Source organism: Erythrolamprus reginae, chromosome 12 (assembly GCF_031021105.1).
Source record: "Erythrolamprus reginae isolate rEryReg1 chromosome 12, rEryReg1.hap1, whole genome shotgun sequence".
NCBI classification, from domain to species: Eukaryota; Metazoa; Chordata; class Lepidosauria; order Squamata; family Dipsadidae; genus Erythrolamprus; species Erythrolamprus reginae.
In genome coordinates this window covers 33,312,447-33,333,901 of record NC_091961.1, presented here as the reverse complement: position 1 = coordinate 33,333,901, position 21,455 = coordinate 33,312,447, and the positions used below count along the sequence as shown (strand labels likewise).

Genomic DNA, 21,455 nt, shown 5'->3' with positions numbered 1-21,455 from the left:
CTCTAAAATATTGCCAAAAGTAGCACCTTATTTACAACCAAAGTGTTGATGTGAGTAGATACTTGACTTGGTTGCATTGGTTGCCGATCAGTTTCCGGTCACAATTCAAAGTGTTGGTTATGACCTATAAAGCCCTTCATGGTATCAGACCAGGTTATCTCCGGGACCGCCTTCTGTCGCACGAATCCCAGCGACCAGTTAGGTCCCACAGAGTGGGCCTTCTCTGGCTCCCATCAACTAAACAATGTCGTCTGGCGGGACCCAGGGGAAGAGCCTTCTCTGTGGTGGAACCAACTCCCCCCAGAGATTAAAATAGCCCTCACCCTCCTTGCCTTTCGTAAGCTTCTTAAAACCCACCTCTGTCGTCAGGCATGGGGGAACTGAGATACTCTTTCCCCCTAGGCCTTTACAATTTATGTATGGTATGTTTGTATGTATGATTGGTTTTAAAATAAGGGTTTTTAGCTGTTTTAGTATTGGATTGTCGCATGTTGTTTTTACCACTATTGTTAGATGCCCTGAGTCTACGGAGAGGGGCGGCATACAAATCCAATAAATACAAATACAATGCAAATACTTGAGTACAGTTGTCCCTCTAAAAAAACAGAAAAGCTATGTTTGCTTCCATGTGCCTAAAATGTTCCACTAGAAGAAGAACCTCGCGACTGCTATCGAAATGTTTGCTTTCGACAAAATTCAGAAGTGCCACATATCTGATTGTGCTGCCGGATTAGAGCTTTAGCTACATACATCACAGGGGATGTGTGTGTGTGTGAAATCCTTATTTGGAAAGGTTGAGAAGGTAGCCAGGTGGCTTTAAGAAGTGGGAACGTGGATAGTTTTCTTTCCACCGTTGAAAAATCTTGCTTGCCATTTCATAAAGTGCCTGAATCCTTGACCGAGTTAAGTAATAATAATAATTTAGTAATTAATTAGATTTGTATGCCGCCCCTCTCCGAAGACTCGGGGCAGCCCACAACAATGATAAACAGTCTACAAATCCCATATTTAAAAACAAATTTAAAAACCCTTATAGTAGAATTAATCACACAATCCATTCAAACCATACACAAACCAAGATAGTTGGGGGATATGTCAGTTAACTAGACCGTAAATAACAGGGAAATGTCAGGGAAATATCAGGGAATTTCAAGATGCTTTCACTGGACACCCTGATAAATGCCATTGCTTCTCCTTCCGTGTGAGAATTCCATGTGAGAATTTACTCTCCCGTGTAAGAGTTCACTCCCTTGTGTAAGAATTGTGCCCCTTGTTTAACGATGGTTCCTGCAGCAGAACTGGCAATCTTTTGGGGGGGAGAACAGGATGTTTCTGAGCTGCTGAGAATCTCTGCATGGATAGAAATTGGAGGGGGGGGGCTCCACTTAGGCCCCCTAAGCTGAAGACCCAGACTTTATCTCCTCTTTTTATTTCCCTCCTCCCAGGAAACTGCACAGTGCAATGAAGACGTATGGGTGTGAATTGTGTGGGAAAAGATTCCTTGACAGCCTCCGCCTTCGGATGCACTTACTGGCTCATTCAGGTAAGTGTAGATGTGTGTATGTGTGTTTATGTGCGTGTGGTTGTGTGTATGTTCTCCCATCATTACTAAAAGTTCATGGGAACGTTGGTCTTATCCTGGAGTTACAATTTGCCAAAATCGTAGAATAGAATAGAATAGAAATAGAATGGAATGGAATGGAATGGAATAGAATAGAATTCTTTATTGTCCAAGTTTGATTGGACACACAAGGAATTTGTCTTTGGTGCAGATGCTCTCAGTGTATATCAAAGAAAATATACATTTGTCAAGAATCATGGGGTGCAACGCTTAATGATTGTCATAGGGGTCAAATAAGCAATTTATCTCTTACTAGTATCATGTATAAGGTTCAGGAGGGAAGTGTTTTTAATAGGAAAAGTGAACCCAAGAACAAGGGGGCACAATCTGAGGTTAGTTGGGGGAAAGATTAGAAGTAACGTGAGAAAATATTATTTTACTGAAAGAGTCGTAGATGCTTGGAACAAACTTCCAGCAGACGTGGTTGGTAAATCCACAGTAATTAAATTGAAACATGCCTGGGATAAACATCTATCCATCCTAAGATAAAATACAAGAAATAGTATAAGGGCAGACTAGATGGACCGTGAGGTCTTTTTCTGCCGTCAATCTTCTATGTTTCTATATAAACATTGTTATATCTATATTCTACCAAGATGTACTTGACAAAAGAAATGAGTAAAATAAATAAATAAGAAACCCATCTAGGCAAAGAACTCTTGCTCCTCTTTTTTAAGGGAGTAAAACCAAGCATGGAATGGATGGATGTCTTTAATATACCATCCCTGGCCGTGTTGAAGGGTGGTGTGGATTGAGCGATGGGGCCCAGCTGCTGCGGTTTCTTGATTTTGGGCGAAGGAATTTGTGTGACCATTGATAGTTCAGAGATTTCTCAAGAAACAGAACCTGAGTTGCAGCCGGCTGGAGCATTCAAATCAGAGGTTGTTTCTGAGATGGTAGAGCAGCTGTCCTTCCTGTCTGGGATGTTTAGAGAAACCAGGGTGAGATTTTCTCATTCGTAAAGGTTGCTCTGGGCTCCTCAGCTGTACAAGGGGAGTCCTGAAGGGCAATTAAGGACCTAAGAACCTAAGAAGAGCCCTGCTGAATCAGGCCAAAGCCCATCAAGTCCAGCATTCTGTGTCCCACAGTGGCCCAATTGTCCATGGGGATCTTGAGCAGAAGGAGAAAGCAAACCCTCCCTTTCCCTTGACCCTCAACACATGGGACCCAAGGGCACCCTGCCTGCCTCAACCAACATAGAGGTGGCTCTTGGACATCCGTTTCAATAACCACCCATGATACACTTGGCATCCATGAATCTGTCTAATCCTGCCTTGAAGCTCTCCAGACTGACAGCTGTCATGACCTCTTCTGGAAGGGAATTCCACAAACCAAGAAATATTTCCCTTGATTTGTCCTCACTTTCTTACCTATGAGCTTTAGGGAGGGCCCCCTCGTCCTAGTATTGTGTGATAGAGAAAATAATTTTTCTCTATCCACCTTTTCTATCCCATGCCTGATTTTATACCCTTCGATCAAGTCCCCCCTTCAACACCCTCTTTCAAGGCTGAAGAGACCAAGGTGCTGCAACCTAGTTTCATAAGAGAGGGGCTTCATTTCCTTGATCATTCTTGTTGCCCCTTTTTTGCACCTTTTCCAGTTCCATTCTATCCTTCTTGAGGTGCGGTGACCAGAACTGTACACAGGACTCCAAGTGGGGTCTCACCATCGATTTGTACAGAGGAAATACAACACTTACTGACTTATTTTCGATCCCCTTCCTAATCGTGCCAAGCATGGAATGGAGCCTTGGGGCTTGGTGAGTTGGGGGCCTCGTCCATCAGCTCCCAGCCTGGACAGACCCTTCTTCTACTCCACCCACCCTCTTCCTTCGGCACCGATGTATCTGCCATTTTCAGGCAGAGGTTGCGAATCTCATCTTCTCCAAATTCAAGCATCCACCCAAGTTTCATTAGCAAAAGTGGCAGAACTGGGCACTCGTTTAATGAATTTCCCTATTAGGTTGAAATGATGCAGGTCCTTTAATTAAATGTACGCAGAGGAGCTAGAACGCTAAGCTGGGGACGGTGCTCGCCTCTCCAGAAGCTAATTTAGTTCCCAGCTCTCTGGTATGAGCAGAGGTGGGCTGTTAAGGGGGAACGGTGATGGGGGCTCACCCCCATGGCTCTGAGTGCTAGTGGAGTCCAGCGCAATTCTGCTACTGCACCTGGGCAGGTAGCTGCAACCTTTAGTTGTCCCTCCCAAGGAAAGGGAGGTTTTACTCCTCCTTCCTAAGATGTACAAGTGCACTAGAGTGCCTTCCATCCCCTGTCCTATTGCTCTCCTATATCTCCTCTACCTTTCTTCTATTCCTATATCTCTTCTTCTATTCTTTCATTGATATGTTCTATTCCTATATCTTCTTTTCTATTCTTTCTTAGATATATTTTACTATGAGTCTCTCCTCTATAACCTTCATCGTGTATTTTACTGTGTGTATATATATATATACCCACTAAAACCCTCATTGTGTATTGGACAAAATAAATAAATAAAAATAAAATAAATAAAATAAAATAAATGTGCAAAAGTCCCGGCAGAAGGAGAGACGGATGGGAATTGCTGCCGTCTGTTTCCAGCCAAATTCCGGGACAGTTTAAGGATTCTGCAAGCAGAGAGAAGAAGGCTCCCGAGGAAACGTTGCCATAAAGCTTAGCAATCATTAGCAATCAAGAAAGAGCTCACATTTTACCCAAGAGAGGCTCTGATTTGAATTTGGAGGGAGAGAAATACACAGTGGGCAGGAGACAGCCCCCCCTCACCCTCTTCCTCCATTCCTTCTACTGTTGGGAGGGCAAATTTTGCCAGTGCTATTGGGGCACCGTTACATTTGGGGCTGGTCTTGGCGAATCAGCCACAGAACCAAAATTGGGGAGAGCTGTTTGCTCTCAGGACTCTAGTTAGTTAGCTAGTTAGTTAGCTAGTTAGTTAGCTAGTTAGTTAGTTAGTTAGTTAGTTAGTTCATTCGTTAGTTCATTTGTTCATCCATTCACTCATTCATTCATTCATTCATCCATCCACAAATTAATTCATCCATTCATCCATCCATAAATTCATCCATCCATCCATCCATCCATCCATCCATTCTTTGGATTATTGGCTGCCCTTCCCCATAGACTCAGAGCAGCTTACAAAACAAGAATAAATACAAGTAGAACATGTAAGAAACCCAAATGTTAAAACTCCTCTAAATTTAATTTAAAAACCTCACTTATTAAAAATAACTCAATCATCCAACGTTCATTCCATCACAATTATTCATATGGCCGAAGCAGGGTGCGGGCGAAGGTGTGTTTTAAAAAATGTATGAAAGCTAGATAGATAGGTAGATAGGTAGGTTGGTTGGTAGGTAGGTAGGCAGACAGGCAGACACAAATAGACAGATAGACAGATAGATAGGCAGGCAGGCAGACAGATGATAGATAGATAGACAGAAAGAGAGAGAGAGAGAGAGCGCAGGTACAGGATTTGTGGGTTTTTTCAGCAGGGGTCCCTTCCTTGGGAAGTGTGGGGAGGAAATGTGTTTGTGTGTGTGAGTGTGTGTTTGTGTTTATGTGTGTGTGTATGAGAGAGAAGGGCTGGCAGCTTCCCAACCACCCTTTCCCCCTTGTCAAGGGGGCAGCCGGGGCCACGCAGGGTGTGTAAAGCCTCTTTGCCTCTCGCCTGCCCTCCCCTCCTGGCCCCCCCAGCCACCACCCGCTCTCCAGGCGCACGCCGCTCGGCTCCGCTCCGTGTTTGTTGCTGTGGCCGTGGCTGCGCGCCAAGCGCTGTCTGGCTGCCGGCCCACTTCGAGGGTACAGTATGTAAAGGCAGCGCTGAGCCAAGTTTGTCATCATGAAAGATGATTATGTTTTTTTCTCCCCCCCCCCCTTCCTGTCCCGGAGGGAGGGGGAGGCGCCCTGCTGCTCGAAAACAGCCACGTTAAATTCCAGCCACGTTGTTGACAAAAGCAGCAGCCGCCGCTACACACTGGACTTTCTCCTTCCTCCCAAGCTGTGTGCATCCCCCTCCCCCTCCTCCCCCTCCTCTTCGCCAGAATGGGCGGGGGGGGCGCCTCTTAATGCTCCCCCAATGGGGTTGTTATTTTTTGGAGAGCTTTTTTTTAGGGGGGGTGTCCACGCAGAGAAATTCATGACTTGTTTAATTAGAAGTGGGCTCCCTGCGTGGTCTGTTGGGGGCATAATGCGCGTACGGAAGTTTGCAAAATCCTGAGGTTACAAAGAACGGGATTCCAATCAATTTTGGATGCACATCAGCTAAGTGGGCATTGAAGGGAGGTAATCTTCGGGGGGCGAGGTATCCTTGAAGATGAATTTTCGAGCCATAAAGTCCCGGCCCTTAAATAACAAGGCCGAGAGGTGTAGAATACCGATGGTCCCGTGGCTACTGTACTTTTAAGTTTGCAACAAGGGAACCAGGTGAGCGTGCAAGGTGAGTGTGCCCAGGACAGTGTTTCCCAACCTTGGCAACTTAAAGATACTTGGATTTCAACTCCCAGAATTCCCCAGCCAGCGAATGATAATAATAATAACAATAATAATAATAACAATAACAACAATAATAATAATAACAATAACAAAAACAACAGCAATAATAATAATAATAATAATAATAATAATAATAATAATAATATAACAAAAACAAAAATAACAACAACAACAACAACAACCACTTACCCCATTCCTCTTAGGAATAAAAGATATAATAATACCAACAGAGTTGGAAGGGTTGGACTAGATGACCTCCAAGAGCCCTTCCAACTCTGTTATTGTGTCATGTTGAGACTTTGGAAAGAGCTAAAACATAAGATGAATGGTTGCAGGAAGAACAACAACAGAGTTGGAAGGGACCTTGGAGGTCTTCTAGTCCAACCCCCCTGCTTAGGCAGGAAACCCTACACTACTTCAAACAGATGGTTATCCAACATCTTCTTAAAAACTTCCAGTGTTGGAGCATTCACAACTTCTGGAGGGGAGCAGTTCCACAGATGAATTGTTCTAACTGTCTGAAATTTTTTTCCTTAGTTCTAAGTTGCTTCTCTCCTTGTTCAGTTTCCACCCATTGCTTCTTGTTCTACCCTCAGGTGCTTTGGAGAATAGTTGACTCCAAACCTTCTTTGTGGTAACTCCTGAGATACTGGAAGCCTGCTATCATGTCTCCTCTGGTCTTTCTTTTCATTAAACTAGCCAGGCCCAGTTCCTGCAATTGTTCATCATATGTTTTAGCCTCCAGTCCCCTCATCATCTTTGTCGCTCTTCTCTGCACTCTGTGGAGCAGAAGACCTCCAAAGGTCCTTCATTGGCAAAGAGCAACTTTGAGCAGAAGTCCCTCCACTCTTCCATGCAAAGAAGAGCTCATGGGAACATCTTGTTCTTCACTTTCCCCTGTCAGTTGGGAGTTGATGCATGTTTCTCCTGATCTTAAAATCGGTGGCTGAGGTCAGGAGGGCTTCACCCCATCTAAGGCTGTCTCCTCAATATGAAGATTGTAGGGAAAGGGTCTCTTAAGACTTTGAGAAGATAGGATGGTGAGAAGTGGAGAAGGAGAAGAACAACTTGGTGAACAGGTGCCTTTGGGCACATGCCTCCTCTAGATACTCATGTTAGCTTTTACAGAGCCCTGGATCGGAAGGATTAAGCCCGGTGTGTGGGGGCCTCACTCCCCACGGTCTCAAGGGGGAGCATTTGCCCAGGTTCTCCTGGTGCACCAGTTGCAGCCCTATCTGGACAGGGAGTCTCTACTCACAGTCACTCATGCCCTCATCACCTCGAGGTTCAACTACTGCAATGCTCTCTACATGGGGCTACCTTTGAAGAGTGTTCGGAAACTACAAACTGTGCAGAACCAGACATGCCTACACCAGACATGGCCATATCTCTCCCACACTCCGCAGTCTGCACTGGCTACCAGTTGGTTTCTGGACTCAATTCAAAGTGTTGGCTAGGACCTATAAAGCCCTACATGGCATGGGACCAGGTTACAGAATCGGCCTTCTCCAGGTCCTGTCAAATAGACAATGTCGCTTGTCAGGGCCGAGGGGAAGAGCCTTCTTTGTGGTGGCCTCGGCCCTCTGCAATCAGCTCCCCCCTGGAGATCTGCACTGCCCCCACCCTCCTCGCCTTCCACAAGAGTCTAAAGACTCATCTATGCTGCCAGGCTTGAGGTTATTAGATTCTCCCCCCTGGCCGATGAATGGATGGTGGGTTGGTTGACTGAATGGGTATGAGAGCATTTTAATTGGTTTTCTGGTCTTAGATTTAACTCTTCACTTTAATTAATTGGATTTCGATGTACGTTGTCTTTTTATATGTTGTAAGCCGCCCCGAGTCCTATAATCGGCATATAAATCCAATTAATAAATAGCTAAAATAAGTGGAAAGTACAGAAGTATGGAGGAATGCCACCGTTCATTAAAATTGCTCTCTGGTTGTGTTTACGTTGAAAGATTGTGTAGGCGTGTTTTCTCATGGCAGCGTTTATAGCAACTGTTTCGTGCACATGCGGAATAATTATAGCTGTGCAGAGCACATGTACATGCAGACACCTCTGTGGTAACCTGGGTGTGTGACAATAACAAAAAAATGCATGGCTTGGAAAAGAGGGACGCTGGAAAAAATTGTTTAGTCTGTATGAGCTTTAATTCCATGTTTTCAAGCCAAGGCTCCAAATAAGAACTTTCAGCATCCGATCCTCTCTGATATTTCAGGCCGTAACGCAATTTGTCCTTTTAGTTTTAAACAGAGGGTGTCTTGGAAAATGCACACCAACACACAACTGGAGGAGATTGTTTGCAAGACCTTGTAAATAGAAAGTTTGGAGTGAGGTGCCAGCAACAGATTTTAGTACAAATATTTCCCTTTTCTTCCGTTCCTTCCCTGCAAACGAGGACAGGAAAGAGGCAAACAGAATGTACCCGTGAAAAAAAGTTAAGATGTTGCAAAACCAACAACCACAACCTCCTCCATCTCCACTTGTTCCTCTGAATCGCAGAAGGGGCCCCAAAGAGCTCAGGCTGAGATCTGACCATCCTTTGGCATCCATAACTCACCGGGGTCGTTTTGCAGAAGTTGAGCCCCACCATTCTCAGGAAATAGCACCTGACCTTCTGCCCCAAGGTGGGCACCAGATTTGGATGGACGTCCAAAGTAGCCACCTCTGGAGTTGTCATTGAGGAGGGAGTGGTTTGGGTGAAACATAGAAGATTAACGGCAGAAAAAGACCTCCTGGTCCATCTAGTCTGCCCTTATGCTATTTCCTGTATTTTATCCTAGGATGGATCTATGTTTATCCCAGGCATGTTTCAATTCAGTCACTGTGGATTGAGCAACCACGTCTGCTGGCAGTTTGTTCCAAGCATCTACTACTCTTTCAGTCAAATAATATTTTCTCACCTTGCTTCTGATCTTTCCCCCAACTCACCTCAGATTCTGCCCCCTTCTTCTTGGGTTCACTTTCCTATGGAAAACACTTCCCTCCTGAACCTTATTTAACCCTTTAACATATTTAAATGTCTCAATCATGTCCCCCCTTTCCCTTCTGTCCTCCAGACTCAACAGATGGAGTTCATGAAGTCTTTCCTGATACGTTTTATGCTTAAGACCTTCCACCATTTTTGTAGCCCGTCTTTGGACCCGTTCAATTTGATCAATATCTTTTTGTAGGTGAGGTCTCCAGAACTGAGCATCAACTGAAGGTCAAGGGCTGGATGGAATAGGGCCTTAGGGACCCAGTCCAAACTCCACATTCATAAAGAAGCCCACTCTTTCTAGGGGGGCATATCAGGGAAATCAAATCTGCAGGGTCAGAAGTCCAAGTTGAAGTCCAAGTGTCAAACTGGTGCAGAAGTTGGTATGATAAATTAATGGCTTGACACACAATCTATAGGAGGCCTGATGTTGATGGGAACTTGGAGGGGGGGTGATTTTCAGGAGGGAGCAGAGATGCAGCCAACTTTGAATGGTGACTAAGCGAACCGTGGTATGTCGAGGACCCCCTGCAACAGAATGACCGAATGGGGAGGGACTTTGGAGGTCTTCTGGCACAACCCCCTACTCAGTCTGGAACCCTATCCCATAAGAGCTCTGGTGGCGCAAGTGTTAGAGTGCAGTACCGCAGGTCACTTCAGCTGACCGCTGGCTGAAGTTCAGCAGTTCAAATCTCACCACCGGCTCAAGGCTGACTCAGCCTTCCATCCTTCCCAGGGGGGTCAATGAGGATCCAGACTGTTGGGGGCAAGAGGCGGATTCTGTAAACCACTTAGAGAGGGATTTAAAGCACTGTGAAGTGGTATATGTCTAAGTGCTATTGCTATCCCTCCCTCCTTCCCTTCCTTCCTTCCTTCCTTCCTTCTTCCTTCCCTCCTGTTCAAATCTCACCACTGGCTCCAGGTTGACTCAGCCTCCCATCCTTCTGAGGGGGGTCAAATGAGGACCCAGATTGTTGTGGGGCAAATATGCTGAGCACTGTGAAGTGGTATATAAGTCTAAGTGCTACTGCTATTCCTTCCTTCCTTCCCTCCCTCCCTTCTTTTTCTTCCTTCTTATTCTCTTCTCATTCCCTTTTAACTTCCTCCCTCTCTCCCTCCTTTCCTTCCTTCCTTTCTTCCTTCCTGTTCAAATCTCACCACCGGCTCCAGGTTGACTCAGCTCTCTCCTCTCGCCACTTCTTCCTTCCTTCCTTCCTTCCTTCCTTCCTTCCTTCCTTCCTTCCTTTCCTTCTTTCCTTCCTTCCTTCCTTCCTTCCTTCCTTCCTCCTTCCCTCCCTCCCTCCCTTCCTTCCTGCCTGCCTGCCTGCCTGTTCAAATCTCACCACCGGCTCCAGGCTGACTCAGCCTCCCATCTTCTGAAGGGGGTCAAATGAGGACCCAGATGGTTGGGAGTTATAGGCGGACTCTGCAAACCCTTTAGAGAGAGAGGGCTGTACAGGGACTGTGAAGAAGTGGTGTATAATTCTAAGCCTTGCGCTTCAGAGCGTGCTCGGGATGTCCAGCTAGCCTTGACCCTCGGTGTGCCACCCTCCTGGCCCTCCACCTGCTTTTGCCCCTCGTCCCACAGCTGCCCAGGGAGGCTTTTGCCGCTGCTGCCTCCGCTGCTCTTGGCCGGCTGCCGGCTGGGGCTTTGGCCAGGCTCCCGAATTTATTCCCCAAGTGATGTCATGGTCTTGCCGGCAGGGCTGGATGTTCTGCCAACATTCCAGAGAGTTTATGATCGTTGGCAGATGCGCAGCCAAGAACACACTGTACCCGCAGCAGAAATTAATGCAGGCTTGAGTTGAGTCCAACCCCAGATACACGAGAGAGGAAGGGAGGGGAGGGGGGAGGGAGAGGAGAAAACACAAACTGTTTAATGCTGTTTATAAATTATACACTTGCTGATGAAAAATACATTTCTCTCTCTTCCTCCTCCCGCACACACCTCTTTTTATCTCGCCTTTCATTTATTTATTTTCAGCCTCCAGAGTTTAAGCTGATTAGAATAATTCAGGGCGGGTTTTGGGGTTGTGGGTTTTTGTTGCTTTTAGCTCCTGTTCTGGCAGGGGTCCCGAGCTGCTGCCACGGCTGTGCCAACCTCTTCTGCACCCCCCCAGGGTTTATTATTACTATTATTATTATTATTATTATTATTATTATTATTATTATTATTATTATTAATACTATTACTACTATTACTGTCACTATTACTACTACTACTATTATTATTATTACTACTACTATTACTACTACTACTACTATTATTATTATTACTACTACTACTACTACTAATACTACTAATACTATTACAGTACTACTACTACTATTTATTTATTTATTATTTAGACTTGTATGCCGCCCCTCTCCGCAGACTATTACTACTACTACTATTATTATTATCATTATTATTATTATTATTATTATTATTATTACTATTACTACTACTACTATTATTATTATTACTATTACTACTACTACTACTACTATTATTATTATTATTATTATTATTATCATTATTATTAATTAGATTTGTATGCTGCCCCTCTCCGAAGACTCGGAGCGACTCACAACAACAATACACAATACAAATCCAATGATAAAAAAAACAGTTAAAACCTTTAACTTAAAAACAATCCTAAACCCAAACAAACCATGCATAAAACGGGACAGGCGGGGGGGAATAATAATCATTATGATTATTTATCTATTTTGTTTTATTTGACTTCTGTGCCGCCCAATCCCGAAGGACCCAGGACGGCTTACAACAATAAAAGAATTACAAAAAAACAATAGATTATCTAATATTATCTAATCCCTAAAATCCTAATAAAACTAGCATAAAATGGACATCACAACATGCATCCACACCAGTCCAACACATCCATATATGTGGCCAGGGACGTTGTTAATATCGGGAGGCCCAGGCCTGCCGGCGTAGCCAGGTCTTCATGGCCTTATGAAAAGCCAGCAGAGCCTTCTCTGTGGTGGCACCAGCCCTCTGGAATCAGCTCCCTCCAGAGATTCGCACTGCCCCCACCCTCCTCGCCTTTCGCAAGAGTCTCGAGACTCACTTATGTCGCCAGGCTTGGGGCCATTAGATCAAGACCCCCTGACTACTAAATGTGATGTATGGCTGTGATTGAATATGTTGACTGGTTTTAATACGTTGGATTTTTAGCTTGTAGTTTTTAATTCATTAGATTTGTTTGTACGCATTGTTTTATATTGTATCTTCTGAGCTGCCCCCAGTCTTCGGAGAAGGGCGGCATACAAATATAATAATAGTAATAATAATCATGATAATAATAATAATAATAATAATAAATAATGATGATGATGATAATAATAATCATGATAATAATAATAATAATCATGATAATAATATAATAATAATAATAATAATAATAATAATAATAATTATTATTATTATTATTATTAATCTCCCGCCTGGATGCTGTTTTTATGGACGCCACCCAGAAACATTTGTGTGTCTGTCTACATCTGCTACTTTTACGTGGCTTTCGGTTGTTGTGGCCCCCCCTCCCCAAAAAACACAAGCCCCCCCCTCCAAGCCCACAAAAAAACCACGCAGCCCCTTGCTAATGTTTATCATTTGCCAACAGGCTCGGCAGATTTCTGCTTCCTGTCGAGCGTCTCCGCCGCTGAAGCCCCCGCGTTGCTAAGGAGCCGCTCTCCCTCCGTACTGTAATGGGCTGATTGTGTATTCCATCGAGCACTGTATTTTATTTTTGTATGCAAGGCAAAGTGTTTTGATGGAGGACGATTGCAGAGTGTCTGGAGGCTGCTGGGGAGTTTTATAGGCCGTACAGTACACCGCGTGCCTTCGGAAAGGGAACACGGGCGGGTGAATTTTGGATAAGGGGTGCCACGCTCTCCTGCCCAGCTCGCAGCCCCCTCGGAAAGGAAAAACAGGGGTTTCCAGGCCAGGAACAGGAAAAGGGATGTTGTATAATAACCTGGCTTCCCTCTTGCATTCTTTTTTTTTTGGGGGGGGGGGTGGAGTCTCAAATGATGGGTGGTGGTCAGAGAGGGAGAGTTCAAGATTTGGTTGAATCAAGAATCAAGATCACATGAAGTTTATAACTATAAATCAAAATCAGCAAAGTTTGGTAGCAATAGGGATTGTTGATTTTCCTGCTAAGTACTTGTATTTCAATACATTGTTAAGATGACTGGCTTGGTGCAGTGTAACATTTGTTTGGCTGTTGTCTTCCGTAGTACCTTGTGGAACTTGGGGTACTGCCCTCTTTGCATAAGGACATCTAGGTTAGATGGCGAGATCTCTAGATTGCAGTCCTTAGTTTGTAGCTTGCAGTCAGAAGTGGAAAGATTGTCCCAGCCATGTGCTGTAATGCAGCCATGTGTCCAGCCTCCACTTCCACAGCGCCCCCCGAGGAGGAGGGCTGTGTGGACAACTGTCGGTTCAGGAAGATTGCGTGCAGTTGAGCAAAAACATAGCAATTTTGGTCTCTCTGTATCGAATTCCTATAGTGTTCTTGCGGATTTAAATAGTAAGGATGTTGGAGATATTAGCAAGGTCCCTCAGGCAGAGAATGAGGGGATGTTCAAAGGGGAAGTTGTCGTAAATGTCACCAAACCATCAAGTACAGTTAGTAGAAATAAAAAGAGGACACATTTTCTTGTGGGTGATTCGACCGTTAGAGGTGTTGATTTGGGACAGAGCAAGGATGTGGTTAAGGTGCTGAGGTGTCTCCCAGGGGCCACTGCCAGCAGGGACAGGAGGCGGATTACAAACATTGTTAAGACTGTGAGTAAAGGTAATAACGTTGATGTGGTGGTGCATCTTGGCACAAATGATTTGTCCCAGAGAAATGTTAATGTAGTAAAAAGAGATTTTCAATGTCTAAGTGTGGAGCTGGGTAAAATAACTGATTCAGTGACTTTCTCAGAGGTGTTACCGGTTTGTGGCCAAGAGGATAAAACAACGTGTATCAGAGAGTTTAATGTGTGGTTAAGGCAGTGGTGTAAAGCTGAAGGTTTTGGCTATGTAAGTCATGATGTCAGTAGGTGGTCTAATAGGGAGTTGTTTAAGAGGGATGGTTTGCATCCATCATACAGAGGTACCCAGGTGCTCGGTGAGGAATTCAGAACTTTTTTGGACAGGCATTTAAACTAGGTAAAGGGGACAGAGATGTAACTGATGTGGGTGATTTCTGTCCCCGACCAATGAGGATAAAGCAGTTTTTGGAAGCTTATGAAAAGGGAGCTGCAAATAATATAGATGTAGTTGTTGATGATAAGGGGCAAACTAATAACGAAAATAATGTTCTTCGGGTAATGTGCACAAATGCTCGAAGCTTGAGCAACAAGCTCTGTGAATTAATGGCCATAATATCTAGAGATAATTTGGACCTGGTTGCCATAACTGAGACATGGTTTAAGGATTCTAATGAATGGGAAATATCCATACCAGGATATACACTGTATAGGAAGGATAGAATAGAGAGAAGGGGAGGTGGAGTAGCCATTTATATTAAAGAAAGTCTAAAAACAACACTAATTCAAAATACGTGTCAAGATCTAGAGACTCTCTGGATTTGCATGCAAAATAAAGAAGGTTCTGTCATTAGAATTGGGGTGATCTATAGGCCTCCAGGGCAATCCGAGGAATATGACAACAAGATGGTGGATGAAATTACCCAAATGGCAGTAAAGGGAGATATTGTGGTTATGGGTGATTTCAACATGCCTGATGTTGACTGGAATATCCCCAGTGCCCTTACATGCAAAAGTAAGAATATAGTAGAGGCCTTTACAGGAGCAGCTCTGGCACAGCTGGTTAAGACACCAACTAGAGGGGAGAATATTCTAGATTTAGTTTTTACGAATGGGAATTGGGTTTCAGATGTCAAGGTGGGAGAAAATTTAGGTTGCAGTGACCATCTATGTTTGTGGTTTGATGTAAAAACTCATTGTGAGCAATCCTATAATGCAACCAAAGTATTGGATTTCAGAAAAACAAATTTTAATGCAATGGGAGAATATTTAGATAATGAATTAAAGGGGAGGGATAAAATGGCAGGAGCGAGCATCCAGTGGACTGTATTAAAAAAGGCCATCTTAAAAGCCACTGGACTGTATGTAAGACAAATAACTAAAGGTAAAAGGAAGAAGAAACCGCTATGGTTTAGCAATGATGTAAGGGCTATAGTCAATGAAAAAAAGGCTGCCTATAGGAGGTATAAAGAGTCTGGAAGTATAGCTGATAGGGAGGTATATAAAATGAGACAGAAGGAGGCGAAACAGATAATATATGCTGCTAAAGCCTCAAAAGAGGAAGAAATTGCCAAATCTGTAAAGAAGGGGGATAAAACCTTCTTCAGATATATTAATGATAAGAAGAAGAAAAACTGCGGCATCACGAAGCTTAGTACCGGGAATAATACATGCATTAATGGGAATAAGGAGATCGCTGACCATTTAAATAGCTACTTCTGTTCAGTTTTCTCAAAAGACACCTTACAAAATAATACTATAGAGGGATATAGCATTGCTTCCAGCTGTACGGATTCAGCTCCAGTGATCTTAGAAGCCGATGTCTTAGAAGAACTTGAACGATTAAAGATATATAAGGCAATGGGTCCAGATGGCATCCACCCCAGAGTTCTTAAAGAACTCAGATCTGTCATTGCTACCCCCCTGACTGATTTGTTTAACCAATCCTTGTTAACAGGAGAAGTTCCTGAGGATTGGAGAATGGCCAGTGTTGTGCCTATTCACAAGAAGGGCAGTAGAGAAGAAGCTGGTAACTACAGGCCAGTTAGCTTGACATCAGTTGTAGTTAAAATGATGGAGACTCTACTCAAAAAGAGGATAAATCAGCACCTAAAAAACAATAACTTATTAGACCCAAATCAGCATGGCTTTACTGAAGGCAAATCATGTCAGACTAATCTCATTGATTTCTTTGACTATGTCACAAAGGTGTTGGATGAAGGTGGTGCCGTGGATATTGCCTACCTGGACTTCAGCAAAGCCTTTGATACGGTTCCACATAAAGAGCTGATAGATAAATTAGTGAAGATTGGACTTAATCCCTGGATAGTTCAATGGATTTGCAGCTGGCTGAAGCGTAGACATCAGAGAGTTATTGTTAATGGCGAGTATTCTGAGCAGAGTCAGGTTACAAGCGGTGTGCCACAAGGATCTGTTCTGGGTCCTATTCTTTTTAATATATTTGTGAGTGACATAGGGGAAGGTTTGGTAGGGAAGGTTTGCCTATTTGCCGATGACTCTAAAGTGTGTAATAGGGTTGATATTCCTGGAGGCGTCTGTAATATGGTAAATGATTTAGCTTTACTAGATAAATGGTCTAAGCAATGGAAACTGCAGTTTAATGTTTCCAAATGTAAAATAATGCACTTGGGGAAAAGGAATCCTCAATCTGAGTATTGTATTGGCAGTTCAGTGTTGGCAAATACTTCAAAAGAAAAGGATTTAGGGGTAGTGATTTCTGACAGTCTCAAAATGGGTGAACAGTGCAGTCAGGCGGTAGGAAAAGCAAGTAGGATGCTTGGCTGCATAGCTAGAGGTATAACAAGCAGGAAGAGGGAGATTATGATCCCACTATATAGAATGCTGGTGAGACCACATTTGGAATACTGTGTTCAGTTCTGGAGACCTCACCTACAAAAAGATATTGACAAAATTGAACGGGTCCAAAGACGGGCTACAAGAATGGTGGAAGGTCTTAAGCATAAAACGTATCAGGAAAGACTTAATGAACTCAATCTGTATAGTCTGGAGGACAGAAGGAAAAGGGGGGACATGATCGAAACATTTAAATATATTAAAGGGTTAAATAAGGTCCAGGAGGGAAGTGTTTTTAATAGGAAAGTGAACAAAAGAACAAGGGGACACAATCTGAAGTTAGTTGGGGGAAAGATCAAAAGCAACATGAGAAAATATTATTTTACTGAAAGAGTAGTAGATCCTTGGAACAAACTTCCAGCAGATGTGGTAGATAAATCCACAGTAACTGAATTTAAACATGCCTGGGATAAACATATATCCATCCTAAGATAAAATACAGAAAATAGTATAAGGGCAGACTAGATGGACCATGAGGTCTTTTTCTGCCGTCAGACTTCTATGTTTCTATGTTTCTATGTGTTAGTACCACTTTATAAGGCCTTGATAAGGCCACACTTGCAGTCAGGTTTGGTCAACATGATGCAGAAAGGATGTTGAGGCTCTAGAAAGAGTTCAGAGAAGAGCAACAAAGACGATTAGGAGACTGGATGCTAAAACCTATGAAGAATGGTTGTAGGAACTGGGCATGGCTAGTTTAATGAAGCGAAGGACCAGCGGAGACAGGATAGCAGCCTTCCAATATCTCAGGGGTTGCCACAAAGAAGATTTAGGAGTCAAACTATTCTTTAAAGCATCTGATGGTACAACAAGAAGCAGGGGGGGGGGGAAACTAACCAATGAGAGAAGCAACTTAGAACTAAGGACAACATTTCCTAACAGAACAGTTAATAAGTGGAACAGAAGTTGCCTCCAGAAGTTGTGAATGCGCCCACACTGGACGTTTTTAAGCAGATGTTGGATAACCATCTGTCTGAAGTGGTGTAAGCAGGGGGTTGGACTAGAAGACCTCCAAGGTCCCTTCCAACTCTTGTTGTTGTTATTGTTGTTGTTGTTATTATTATTATTATTATATTATTATTATTATTATTATTATTATTATTATTATTATTATTATTATTACGTGGATTTCAATTCCCAGAATCTATGTTTGCCTGGGGAATTTAGACTTATATACTTTACATCCCTCTCTGAGCGGTTTTACAGAATCAGCCTCTTGCCCCCAACAATCTGGGTCCTCATTTGACCCCCCTCGGAAGGAAGGCTGAGTCAACCTGGGGCCTGGTGAGATTCGATCTGCCCAACTGCTGGTTATGGTCCACAAGTCTTAAAGTTGCCATGTTTGGGGACCCCTGCTCTTGTGTAATTTTGCCTTGCCCGCTTTCCATAGGTTTGGTGATATTTCCTTTATTAAAACAGCCCCATGAAAATAAGGAGCATGGCGGGTCGACATGGCTTAGCAGTGAGACACACACACACACACACACCATTGCAAAATTGAAAGGAGCACATTTTTCCCTTCGTGAATTAGTTTTGGAGATTTATTTCTCTATGCATTTAAAATTTTACATGAAGATTTTACCGGTTAGATCAGCGATTTTAAAAGAATGAAATAAGACAAATCATGCAGGCACGAAGACCTACATCCCCCCCTTATCCGTTACAGCGATAACGGCAAGAGTTGGTGGGGGCCGCAACCCCAAAAGCGAAGCGTGGGAGGCTCAGGATGGCTCAAATAATCCTCTCCGAGAGAGCAGCGTTGCCTTGTGGTTTTTTAAGAAAGGAAATAAGACATTGACATGGATGTTCAATTTAGAAGTCTGCCTTGTGATCGGTTTAAAAAAAGAAGAAAGAAATAACGCCCCCCCCCCAGCACCCCCACACCCACCGCCCTTAATATGCTTCTGTCTGTGGCTTTTGGACTCTGAATTATTCCCTTCTATAATAATAATAATAATAATTTATTAGATTTGTATAGGTTCGACTGCAAAGGAAAGGGGCCTTTGGTCCAAGATTGGGTGAGGAGGGGAGGCTTTTTCGGAGTGGGGGGAGTGAAATGGATGGAAGAAACTAGAGTAAACCCAGTGGCTTTCTTCCTTTCTTTTTTCTTTCTTTCTTTTTTTTTTCCTGGGCAAAAGAAAACGAGGGAATGGGGTAGAGAACAGGCTAAATTTAAAATTGTAATTGGCTGACTTCCACAAGCTTGCGGGTGTTTTAATGACTCATAATAACTTCATTTAAAACCAGCTGAGCAGAAAATAGATTGGAGAAGAGCCTCGAGCCATTATGGATTTCTCTGGGTTTGGGAGTTTTTTTTAAATCCCCCCCCCCTCTCTTTGGCTTCCTCCACCCCCACCCCCCCTTCCTCCCCCAACTCTTTTTTTGACAAGCTGTTTTCTGCAGCCGGCAAGAATACTCTGATGCGACTTTGTCTCTGAGAGTTTGGTGGTCTGCCCAAGAGAGATGCTATGGAAGGCAGGTTCCTGTGTCATATTTTCTCTGTGTGTGTGTGTGTGTTTGTGTGTGTGTGTAGACTGATTAAAAATAGATGCCTTGAGGTATTATTTTAGCATTAGGGTGCGGAGAACATTTCTTTTTTTCTTCTTTATTCCCCTTATTTTTTTTGCACTTTTGATGTGGTAAATGGGACATAAATAAAATTGTTTTTTGAAATGACTGAATTAATTAGGTAGTAAAGTGACGGCAGTGCATAAATTTGCTTGGCCAACTTTTTTCTCCCCCGTAATTTTAATTTCTTTCTTGATTTGCAAATGTCTCGGCTACCTCCACCTTTTCCCTCCCCTTCTCCATCCAGCCTTCTCCCTGGACACCAAGGGAATCATGTTATGGGGCACATTTTAGGTTCACCAATGGCACACGAAGGTCAGTCAAGGGCTACCAAAATTTTTACTACCACGTTGTGGGCGTGGCTTGTTTTGTGGGTGTGGTTTGATAGTCATGTGATTGGGTGGGAGTGGCTTGCCGGCCATGTGACCAGGTGACAATCATGTGACTTGGCCAAGCACCTCCAAACAAGACCCATATCAATGGACTCCAAACAAGCAGGTCATTGAATCCACCCACATCCTAGAAGTGGGCATCTATAGACGAGTGAAATGACAGACACATCCCACTTAGAATTTTGAAAGCACATTTTGAGCATTGTCCTAAAGGTGCCTTCATGATTAAAGTGTCTACTCACAAAATAATCACTTACTCAAAGGCAACAACCTAAAGTGTTCCTGGCTACTTTGACATCCTAAGTGAACATCCTAATATGCTCCATTCCACACAACAGTCTTAACCCTCCTTCCTGCAGGCTACCAAACAAAATAGAGGTTTCTGGAAAAACATGAGATTTCAAGCATTATTCATTTTATTTTTCTAGAACAGGGCTCCCCAAACTTGGTGACTTTAAGACTTGTGAATGTCAACTCCCAGAATTCTCCAGCCAGTTGTGAAGACCCCTGTTCTAGAGAATATTATAGCCATTCAGAAAGGAGGAGGAGGCAGAAGCCCAGAATTCACTCCAGATCTTGTCTCCTGATACTTTTCCTAGACATTTTTGTTAGTAGCAGAATCGCCGGTTTTGGGGTATTTAAACTTTCGAGAGGAACGCAGAGGCTGCCCAAAGGGGACGGCCTGCATTTTATTTCAATGTCTTTCAGTGCAAATTGGGTGCTCTGGGGTGGAGCTCCATTTTTGCTACCCAGCTGTGTGCCCTCCCCCCCCCCCCCGTCCAGGCAGCAGCCCACCCCTGCGCATGGTGTCCTCTGGTGAGGGGAGGCAAAGAGAGAGAGAGGAAGGGAGGGAACATTGGGTGCCGGTGAAATTTGGGAGGGATTGCAACGTCAGAAAATATGCAAGTTATGAAACTGTGGTTGGGAGAGGACAGGCAGCTCGGAGTCACGGCTGCCCATAACTCAGGAATGAGCAGCGGCTGCCAAGAAACGTGACTGCTCCCTTTCATGTTGCCCTGGATGTAAACAGGCGAAATCCATTTGCAAGGCGGGCAGGCAGGATGGGGGCGGCGGCTCTTGGCACCTCCGCCAGTTATATGGCCCTGTGAAACATCCAGACGTCCTCGGCTAAGGGGCAGGAAAGACGGGGAGAGGAAGGGGCTGTGATGGGTCTCTGCACACACACATGTCATGCCTTTGATGCCCCCCCTCCGAAAGGGGCAAAGGCAGAGCGCATTGGGGGCCGGGGCTTGGGCCCAGGGGTCTCTCTCAGCGCAGGGTTCGGCCTCCTGCCAGTCTGGCCCAGGGAGGGAGGGAGGTTGTGGTGGGCAGCTGGTGGGTCACTTTCTCAGCTAGAAGGAGGCCCAGAATTCAAGGGCCAAACAGAGATTAGATAGATACAGGAGATAGATAGATAGATGGATGGATGGATAGATAGATAGATAGATAGATAGATAGATAGATAGATAGATAGATAGATAGGGAGGGAGGGAGATAGATAGATACAGATAGATAGATAGATAGATAGATAGATAGATAGATAGATAGATAGATAGATAGATAGATACAGATAGACAGACAGACAGACAGACATAGATACATAGATGATAGATACAGACAGACAGACAGACAGACAGACAGACAGACAGATAGATAGATACATAGATACATAGATACATAGATGACAGATAGATAGATAGATAGATAGATAGATAGATAGATAGATAGATAGATACATAGATACATAGATACATAGATACATAGATACATAGAT

The 21,455-nt window shown here is 43.8% G+C and overlaps 1 protein-coding gene across 2 annotated transcripts in view; it reads left to right on the top strand.

Annotated features, from left to right (window-relative positions):
• ZBTB16 (zinc finger and BTB domain containing 16) overlaps positions 1–21,455 on the top strand; it is a 145,479-nt gene that overhangs the window by 66,011 nt on the left and 58,013 nt on the right. For both annotated transcript variants that reach the window (XM_070765599.1, XM_070765598.1), the window contains exon 3: positions 1,446–1,543. In XM_070765599.1, the coding sequence (XP_070621700.1) occupies positions 1,446–1,543 (98 nt within the window). The remainder of the gene's footprint in view (positions 1–1,445; positions 1,544–21,455) is intronic.